The 10,867-nt window shown below is 32.2% G+C and overlaps 1 protein-coding gene across 1 annotated transcript; it reads right to left on the bottom strand.

Annotated features, from left to right (window-relative positions):
- Positions 1-1,273: 1,273 nt before the first annotated feature.
- LOC132559148 (uncharacterized) lies at positions 1,274-9,855 on the bottom strand. The gene is made up of 15 exons (XM_060223758.1): positions 9,790-9,855; positions 8,956-8,977; positions 8,604-8,708; positions 8,007-8,102; positions 7,050-7,097; positions 6,014-6,148; positions 5,357-5,476; positions 5,013-5,047; positions 4,641-4,662; positions 4,094-4,198; positions 3,528-3,632; positions 3,214-3,261; positions 2,891-3,025; positions 2,508-2,627; positions 1,274-1,581 (listed from the first exon to the last, which is right to left on the bottom strand). Exons 1-15 carry the CDS (start codon positions 9,853-9,855, stop codon positions 1,274-1,276), a joined length of 1,470 nt encoding a protein of 489 aa, XP_060079741.1.
- Positions 9,856-10,867: the final 1,012 nt, after the last annotated feature.

Genomic DNA, 10,867 nt, shown 5'->3' with positions numbered 1-10,867 from the left:
CAGTATATTCTTGTTTATCCATGAACAATTCTTCAAGAATATAATAGTTGTTTGAGTCTGCAGAAATCAGGACGTTTCGATTAGATTAGCTTCAGTAAGTTTTCTACTAATTTGAAAAAATGAAAAAAGCAAAAAAAGTATTTATACATATTTATAAAAAGTTTCAAAGTGTATGAAAAGATTTCGTGTTCTTTTTTTTTATCAAACTTGAAATATGTATTTGTATTAATTCCATGGACCGGCTCGCGTTCCATGTTCCGTTCCAAAAATGGATAATTTACATTGAATTTTGTCATTTTATAAACCCAACATAAAGAAAGCTTCATCCTCTTAGGAATGTCTAATCTACTTGGTCATCCTCGGTCTGTTCTGAAGTTCAATTCAGTTTAATTCTTTATTACCTTGAATCTTGCGGCTCGTCAGTTGAACACCGATGTGTTTCGCCCGACCGACGGAATGACCTCCAGTTTATACCTTCATGTCTGCTGTCGTGCTGTGTCAGTGGTCAACAAACGAGGAGAGGAACTTGAAACTGGGAACCAACTTCAGACTCTCAGAAAAAAATGTGGTTTAGAGAATAAAATATTTATACAATATTCGGAGTAAATGGCTATATGGTTTTATCGGTATCTTTTTTAAATCGACCCGGATATTTTTGCCCAGTAATTTTACTTTGTATAATCTACCGTACATGAAGTTTCAAGTCCTTTATCAGATAATTTAAGATAAGTATATGAAATTGCGATTCTTTTTTATCTTGTTCTTCTTTAAGTGTGCGAGGAATCGAATGTAGTCAAGTATAATGATATTCCTTTACATAAATTAACCAAGATTTACATAGCAGGCACCATCGATGAAGTAGAAGACGCTTATTCTTCCGAGCACCTAGTCTTATTCTTCTTATACTTTTTCAGTAGTCTTCGTGTAAATCTTTTCTTGTGTTTTGCCCCAGGTTCGTTGAATTTCAGTTTGGATTATGATTATATTGAGTTTTTTTTAAGAGGAGGTTGTTTGTTACCAGACGAAGGTTTGAGTTATGATAATATCTTAAATAAAATCAACCACTTGTTTTTCTGGTTTTCAACCCATGAATATAAGTGTATACTTTCATGTTGTTCTTGTCATCAAAAGAAAAAAAAAGCCACACTTTCATATAAAAATGCGATATTTGTTTATTTACATTCACTAAGTAAGCAGTAATAATATTGAGCGAGGATTTTGTGAGGAATTTGTTTCTAGAAAGGAGGCTATTTGTAGTTGTATGAGTTAAAATCTATGCCTTATTATAACTTTTCAATGCACTCTGTATGCGAAGCAAGAGGGTTCTTCGGTCCCACTTTGCTTCTCCAGTAGGTTTTGGTCCCCAGGTTGGTTTTGGTCCCCAGGTTGGTTTTGGCCCTTTGGATGGTTTTGGCCCTTTGGATGGTTTTGGTCCCCAGGTTGGCTTTGGCCCTTTGGTTGGTTTTGGTCCCCAGGTTGGCTTTTTGCCTCCCTTTGATCCTTTAGAACCAGATTTGTCTTTTTTGCCGCCGAAGCCTCTTTCTTTCAAGCCTACGAGGTCATCTCCGTTCCCCTTAAAGGCTACAACAGGACATTATATATCATATAATAACAATAATAATAATGGATTTTTATGTGATGTCATATCACCTAAAATAATCTACATTAAATTGCCGGATCATTTGGAATTGTTATGCCTAATATATAGATATTTGCTTCTATGTAAATAGTTTTTCTATGCTCCTTCATTCAAAAATGTAACGTATTGTTTTTGTATTGATGATCACATTATCGTGTTATACCATTTATACCGACTACAGAGTATAAATACCATAGCAAGGCTCTAAATGCTTATAAATAATACTATAGCGAGGCTCTAAATGCTTGTAGAGACATCCGCCACAACAAAGATATGAAATGTATGCAATTATGAAAATAGTGTTAGCGCACCTCTCCAAGTATACTTTGACATTGTTTTTGATCAATTGTAGCTTTTATCAGTCGCCTTTTAGACTTCTAATATCACTGATGTCCATATATGATCCAGTCTAACTCATCATTCGATATTTGTGACTGTTTGTAACAAACGATATACTTCAGTATCTAAATTGATATTTACAAGATATGACAATGTATCAAACATATCATGGTTCATTAAACACCTTTGATAATAATGTTTTCCCGTCAACATTTTAGTTTCATTGTACATGCATAAGAAATATATCATATGATGTTACGAAGCCTAAAGTAACCTTGATTAAGTAAAGCAAGCACAACATCTGTACAACTTTGAAGAGCTGAAGAAAATTGCACTCTATATCATACAATTTTCACAATCAAATGTATAATTCTGGTAATGCCTCGTTCTTTGAAAATGTTCCTTGATACATGCTAAAAGACATTTGATATCAGGTATGAACATGACACTTGCCTGATCGAAAATAATATCTTTCTTCCCTTTTTACTATTTCGACACAAATTCTATCATAGAAATATCGCGAACTAACCGGGATCCGAAGCACGCTTAACGAAATCTTCGGTCCATTTGCCAAGCGCTTTCATCTCAACTGCTGCCTGTTCCAACTTCTTCAAACGATCGGCAAGACCGGCAAGATTTAGGTCTTCATCTACAAAGAATAAAAAGAACTTAAAGTAATAGTATAAAAAAACTTATTCCAATATCATCAAATTATGTTTGTGAAGTTGTTAGCTTATAAACTGACACCACAAATCAACTTTCCTTATATAGGGTAAATTTCGAGAATTCTTTTGCCGGCATGAAAAACAAACAAACAAAAAAAACCCTAAGAAATAAGCACGTGATATAAAAGATATAAAAGAAATCCCCATATCTTGTTAAGTTCAGCATTATCTTATGGTATTATATTACCATCCATATCTTCAAGGTCGACGAGTTCCTTCATCACCTCCAGACCAGTGGCTCCACAGACGAGCACCTGTTGGAACACTTCGTTCATCAAATCCTTGCCATTGTCAAAAGCGTCAAAATTTGTATTCATGGCATCTTGAGAGAGAAAATATAAACATCAGTGCATGTTAATTCTGGCCAATTTGAAGTAATTCAGTAATCAGCTACTAGGTGAGCTTCTTATTTGATTGTTGTTATTAGTTTAAAATGTATTACAAGTATTGTTAAAGACACAAGTTCGTCTTTCTCTTACTACTAATAGTTGATGATATATAATTACTTACTTTTCTTACAGCCGTCAAGGAAAAGAGATCCTTTGTTCTCGTCGTATACTTGAATAGAAAAAGATAGCATTATTATTACAAAAAACATTTTGTAAAGGAAGGAAATCGGTAGTCTGAACCCCAGGACTTTTTGTCTTTTAAAATCTCTTGTTTTTCTAGGAGTGTGTATTATTTATGTTGATAATATTCGATTCGATTCTTTGATATTGATGAGTCGAGCAGAGCAATAAAAGGCTTTTACAATAGAGAATATAAGAACAAAATTTAGGCAATTAAAGTATATTTTAGATTGAATACACAGATATAGGTAGTACCTGGAAGCTGATCCATGATTTCTTTCTCCTTCTCCTCATCGCGATTCAGTTGCTTTTCGAGTTTTTTGAATGCAGCTGTTGGTTTAAGGTCATCACCCAGAATTCCTGCAGAGAGACAGATATACATGGAAAACGTCATCTTGTCAAAAGATCTTCCATCAATTGTGAAAACTTTTTTTTTTATCTATTTATGATTTCGATTTTTTTTACTTTATAAACTAGGTGGATAAAATATAGATATAATGCCATTGACGGGATATCAAAAGGTGATATGCGTTATATGTAAAGGATATCATGTTTGAGATATTTCTTTTATCTTAATAAAATACAATACATATTGAAATATACGCTTCATTTATTTTTATGAAACTAAGTACCGCATATACAGTGCATGCGTCTGATACGCATCTGGGTGGTGTAAATGTTCTGTACTGCATAAATGATTTGGATAAAGAATTCGCTCTACCTTCAACACTATTATATAACGTAAGTGGTTGTCTTAGAATTGTTTGATAACGATGTAGACATGTTCATATATTTACAAGTAAATAAAATAAATTACCAACCTCCGAGTTCGATCATTTTGTTTATAACTTCGATAGCATCTTCCAATCCGTCTTCTATTTCAGCAGCGCCTTCACGGATTTCTTGTGGGCTGGATTGTTTAATCACTGTAGAAGAAAGTGTTCCATGATGAGATGTCATTCAGCTTTTCCAGCAAAATGTTTTTTTAGGATAGACATTTTATTGAATATTTAACACACCGTTTCAAATTATCAGAAGAATGATTTCTTTTTGTCAGAACAACAATTAAGTTATTGCTGACTTTTATTGCTGACTTGGAGTGATCACCCTTAACGATCTACTTAGTACTTCGCTGGTCGCATAGCTATAACATGCGATGTTTCAATGTTATCTCTATGTGCATCTTTAGTCTTATAGATAAGACAGGAGAAGAAACTAATCGCGATAGTTTTTGTCATATATCGACGGCATAGTTATTTCACCTTTGATGTAATTAACGTTTGAAAATAAATACCATATGTCACTCATATATTGCTTCTACTGGACAGTTTTTACGTGCTGTTTAAGTAAGAAAAATGCTTTACTTACTTTCTATAAATTCTTCCTTTGACTGAAAAAGGGCGAAGTGAAAATATCAATCCATGTAACATTAAAATGATATCAGTAATTGGCATCGTCGGTGCAGTCAAGTTTTCACTATATTATTGTATACTCGACACTTTTTTTTTGAAATTATGAAAATTGCTTTTTCTGTGAATAGATATATAAATATTGGAGGTAACCTATCACTTTTTTATCATAGATATGACAATGCGTAACGGATTTGTTTATTTTAATTTTGAGCAATTTTTATTTTTTCATTGGTATTTTTTACACTTTCAATTTTCCTTTTCAATAGTTAGATGATATTGAAAGTTTAAGTGTTTCAGTATATACTTCTGCAGTACTTTGATCACTTACCCCGCGTCTTCCCAAATCAAAAGCTCTGTCATAATCTGTGGAGATGTAGGAGAAGGAACGACAAATATTAAAAAAACGCTTTGTAATAAACATGTTAGATTCTTTATCAAAATAAGTCATAAACTGTTAAATGCAGCCCATGGGTAAAGTAGTGGATTTTGCAAACCTGCCTTTATCAATTATACAACGCAGACAACTTTTAATAAATTATTTATTACTTGGCTTAACATTTAAACATTTGAATCCGTGTCAATTCAGAATTACTTCACAACATAAATATCCTCGGAAGATAAATAAATGAACAGATTATGATAAAACCGAAGGAAATAAAATGTCATTCCTACCTCCATTTTCTACCTTTTTGATGAAACCAAGAACCCACTTAGCTAGATGACCCATCTCCAGGAATGTAGCCTCAATAATATCGATTCGGTCAGCCAAACCATCAACGGTCAAATCGGCATCTGAAAATCAACATGACAGTAGCGTTCATTTGTCTTTTTTTTCTTTTTGATTTTGAATTGAACATTGTTGCTTGTTTCTTTGGAAATTTGCTAGAAAATTGTAACAAGTCACGTGAAAAATTATTGACCAATCAAAACATCTTAACACGTCAAAGCATTCAAATGATTATGAAGTGTAGACCTGATCGCGATAACTATACACACAGACGATATTGGCCAGGATGGCAAATCCTAAAGAAGAAAAGTCTGTTTGAGTAGGTATCAGACTGATATCCTTTGTAAAGGATTTCTTTAAAATGACATAATGAATTTGCTTTCTTGTTAAGAATCGCTATTTGCAAATTAGCTATATTTGATTATTGTTTATTAAACAGATTATAAAACAATTGTCTATGTCTTTGATATCAGTCAAGAGGCAAACCTATTAGTTTTCACTACTGTCTGGTGAGGCATGGAAAAAATGTTTAATTATCAAATTTTAAAAGATTAACATGATGTTGATTTTTGTTAGAATGAGTTTGAACATTATAAACATACCATCCATAGAGGAGATATCAAGGGCGGCGGAAATGATGGTCAATCCGGATCCAGCGCAGTCGAAAACTTGGCGAGTGAGAGCGGTTAGCCTATCTTTGTCACTGTCCATAGCATCGAAATCAGTGTTTTCGGCAGCTAGAAAAATAATCATTATGATCTGACTCCCTCACACGGAAATAATACATCGACCAAAATACAAAAGTACATTTATATTTTTTTTAAGTTTCAAAATTACGAAAATGGGGAGATGCTATCAGAAACCATTCTATCGTTCTGTTACTTTCCCAACAAAAGCAGAACATTTGATGGAGAAATCATCTATTAAAAACACCGTTGATTATAAATCAAAAGGACCTGGGTTTTACATGTTACCGACCGATAACTTCAAATATTTATTTGTTTGATCTAAAATTTTCTTTAAGAAATATAAAGATGTTTGCTTATTTAATCAAGTATCAAAATTATATATTGTTACCAAATTGACATGCTACTCACTGTATGTAAGATATTTCTATTGCGGAGCTTAAAAAATGGGAATCGGGGGTGGGTGGTGGTGGAAATACTCGCGAGATAACTTGTTTCATAAATGATCATTCCTTCTTGCAAATTAAACATTTTCAAACGGTTATCAGGCATTTCAAATGACAAGCTAAAACATTAACTTTTCATTTCGTAACATTGACTTTTCATGAAATTACAAAGAAATCTGTCAATGTTTCACTCCATTCTAATTCACAAATTAAAACAACGTTATTTAGTAATTGTTATGCATATTTCAGAAAATCAATGGTCGTGTATTTAGCAGGATTTAACCGTTAGAAGCAGCGCAAAATGTTAACTACAGAAAATATCGACATCTACAGGAAAATTTCAACAAAAGGATGATTTACGTGGAGACTCTTGAGAGGGGTTAGCGAATTCTGCTTCGTCGGCGACAGCCGCCATTGTTAAACTTGCTAAGCTAACAAAAATATCAAAATCAAACGTTTTGACCTAGATACCAAACGCTTCTTAATGTGTTTAATGACATACTTACTGGCAATGCATTTATCCAAAAACATCATCTTCTTCTCTTTATCGAGTTCTACAATAAGATGGATCTCAGTACAAATAAGGTAATTCTAGTTAACACATAACATGATAACAATTTATCTCAACAAATTTTCTTGATAATGATATCAATTCGATTGGACAGCAGGCCGGAAGGCTTTCTCCAAAATTCCAGTGGTCTAGATTGAATAAATTATAACTATTTACAATAATGACTATTTGCTAAAAATGGTCAAAGGCAAACAATGGTTGTTTTTTTTTTATAAAAAAAATGATTGAAAAATATTACAATTGAAGAAATAAATTATGTTTTCATACCAATATTATTGACCTGTCCTATACTCACTCATTACAATTATCATGTTCATTACAGGGGATTTGGACCAAAGAACAATGTAAATATAATTATATATTGATGAGAATATGTTGATACAAAAGCGTATAAGCATGTGAAATGGAATTCTGTGTAAATCAATGATAAGGAAGAAGTAGAACACTGACTGCCTCAACGAATGACGCTTCTCTCTGTAAAGTGTAATTCTACCTACCTACACTTGTAACGGATTTATCAGAGGTTTTAACAGAGAAAAACACTAATTTTATATCATGGGATGACATCCGTCACATGCACAAAAATATTTGGAACACTGAGTGCATATGTTATCAGAGTCAGGTACGATTTAATCCGTCGATAAAAGGATATTCGGTTTATACATGTAGGTACCTATCAATGAAAAGAAACATCCATCACATGCACAAAAATCATTGGAACACTGGGTGCATACGTTATCAGAGTCAGGTAGGATTTAATCCGTCGATAAAAGGATATTCGGTTTATACATGTAGGTTCCTATCAATGAAAAGGAACATTAATTCTCTGCAGTGAAGATTGCTATTATACCTAGATGAATATCCGAAGTGTAAAATTATTTTAAGAACTCACCTGGGAGATCTTTCAGTGCAGGACCGACCTCATTCTTAAGCATATACATTGCTTTGTCCAATTCTGGAATAGGTTCCAAGTCGTCGTTGAAGAGATCTGCAAACAAATTGAAATACAGATATAGAAATGGAAATTTTGCATTTGTTGTGACATCATACACCTCAAAACGCATTAATTACATGATTCAGTGGCGTAATAAATAATGATATTCAAATATTTCTTGTTGCTAAGTAGTTTCAGCGTTTTGGAAGATTCATGTTAATCATCCATAGAATTATAGATGGTTTAGAATGTATCGTCTGATTTTAAATTTAAATCAAAGGTGTTGATAAGGCAGAAACCGCTTACTACTCCGGAACATATGGTCTTTTTTCAGAGGTCTCCTTGTAAATCTTTATTTTGTTCATATTTGGCCTAAGTTTTATTGAATTTGAGTTTTGGATAATAATTGTGTCGATATATATAAATGTATATCCATATAACAGTTACATTTCAAGTATTTACTTGTAACTAACGTACACATATCCGGACATTATCACTCCGAGATAACACAACACCCACACACTCACACACACATATATATACAAATATATCTACCTTCATTTGCCATCAGTTTGGCTCCTTCAGCGATCATGCCATTAATCCAGTCTTCTATTTCTCCAACTTTTTGCCTGATTTCATCCTTGCTACTGTTATTTATGACTATCACAGAAACGATACAAAATTTCACTCAAACAATACGAGCGTAAATAAATACAAACCTTAGTCTGAAATTTTTATATGTACAAACAATAGCATAGTATAATACTTAGACGGGTTTAAAACCATTAAAAAGGGTTCTAAAATGATATATGCGAAAAATATTTTTTTCAGTTTTACTTCAAACGAATGCTGGTAAATGACAATTGAAAACCTAAAAAGATATAAAATTAAAAAAAAAAATACTTACAATCTTCAACCTCTTGTCTGCTCTGAATAAAATAAAAAGAAATATTGTTAATAAAATTGATCAGTAAAACTACGCCTTCATCATCGAAGCGGTTTTCTAATCTGCTTTCGAATATTCTATGATTAATAATTTGATAAATTTTTATTTGATGAGTTTTCAACTTTAATTACTTACTGCTAAACAATTATTGATAATGGGTGTGCGTCATTTGAGACTGTGAATTTCCTTAAACCTTCTAAAAATATTGCTTAATGAAAGCAAAACACGTTAATTGTTTTAATTTGATAACATAAAGTAATTATCTTAATTAACATCGGTAATTATTATTACTCTTCTGACACATATAGTATATATTTTTCACACAAGACAATGTTTGTGTTAACATTGATCGTCTAAAAATTAAACCAAGTTGATTCCAAATTACGTATAGCAAAAATAAACATTTCTACCTACTTTCATCATTTAGATAATATTCTACCACTACCATTAAAACAGAAGTAGCAAAAAAAAAAAAAAAATATGAAAAAATGAAATAGCACGCTATCTTGCCATCTATAAAATATCGTTTTAAAACCCAAATTGATAAAGTGGTAAGATTTGAAAAAAAAATGGTTCGTCATGTTAAACAGTTGATAACGAAATTCATGCACAGATTAAAACAATTAGAATACAGTGTGGGTTAAGGATGTCATTTCATCTGACCTATCTGATATTTTTTTCTAATGCAGGTTATGTATATATGCTCTATATTGTCTTTATAGCTCTCTAGTTCTTCCAGTATCAAATAAGAATTAAATAAAGAATATGTAAGCAACATGAAGTAAAATATCTTACCCTTTTCAGCAATGGCTTGGCATTGCAAACACAGAAGATCACCACCAATGCTACGAAGACCTTCATCTTTCCTGATCAAATCTGCCTTCTGATGTCCAAGGTGCGGGGGCTGCGACTTTTATACCCAAATCTACGTGATGAAGGATTTAAGGAGATTTACACACAACTCCTGGTGCGTGATAAGTACTTGTCAATACGTGGTCGTGGTGAAAAGTTTCTTGTGTAGACATAAAGACCGGTTTATAAAAGATACAGTCATGTTTCTCCTTTAAAGAAGATTCGCGTTAGATTGTATTACTCAGTTTAATTGTTCATTTTGTCGTATTAACCAATATTTGCTCAATTTACTCGGTAGTTAGAGACTTCTAAAGAGCATTGAATCAACATTTATTTGTTCAGTACAATATCATGACGTTATGCTATTGTGATAAATGTAAACTTTTTATTTGTGAGTTAAATATAAACTAATATAAAGATGTGTTTTTGTTAAGACTTAATATATTGACGTCAAATCTAACGTTACAAATGCAATGAAAGCCTTGAAACTCTAATAATTTCTCAAAACTTTTTATATTCAGTTTTCCTTGTTTTCTTTTGAAATTGGTTTATATTGTTATATACAATGATCTTCAATGCATTTTCTAGTTTGATCCAAAAAAAGAAACTATCGTGAAAAACAATAGAGCTATTCATTTGTCGTTTAATCACAAATAAATGATGTTCTATAACTTGTGCGCTTGTGCTTTCCTGTAAGAACTCATAGTAAGATGATTTTAAAACCACAAACAGGTATTCTAACGGCAAATTTAGTGAAAATTTAAAGAATTTTATAAAATGCAAAACAAAAATAGATTTTTTCACCAAAAGAAATGTCTCTATCAGAATAGTATGTGGAGAAAAAATGTTGGCTTACTTGAGCTATAATACAACTTTTCTTTCCTATTTTTAATGTTTTAATGTATGTCGAGGTAATTGTTAATGTAACTGTACACGTAACTGTACACGTGTTCATCTTGCCTATGTCATCAATGAAATGAGACGTTTTCGTTGCAATGATAAATCGATATATCAGGTATCG

Source organism: Ylistrum balloti, unplaced genomic scaffold, assembly GCF_031769215.1.
Source record: "Ylistrum balloti isolate Yb309-2 unplaced genomic scaffold, AGI_CSIRO_Ybal_v1 Utg370868, whole genome shotgun sequence".
NCBI classification, from domain to species: Eukaryota; Metazoa; Mollusca; class Bivalvia; order Pectinida; family Pectinidae; genus Ylistrum; species Ylistrum balloti.
Note: the sequence above shows the minus strand (reverse complement) of the source record. Positions and strands in the feature narration are given on the sequence as shown.

Bases quoted from the DNA above. Each gene is read 5' to 3' on its own strand.
- LOC132559148 (XM_060223758.1), bottom strand. From the start codon at position 9,855: ATGAAGGTCTTCGTAGCATTGGTGGTGATCTTCTGTGTTTGCAATGCC. The intron at 6,149-7,049 runs GTAAGTATGTCA...TTATTTTTCTAG, and splicing joins TTTGGATAAATGCATTGCCA to CTGCCGAAAACACTGATTTC. The intron at 5,048-5,356 runs GTAGGAATGACA...ACATCTCCACAG, and splicing joins CAAAAAGGTAGAAAATGGAG to ATTATGACAGAGCTTTTGAT.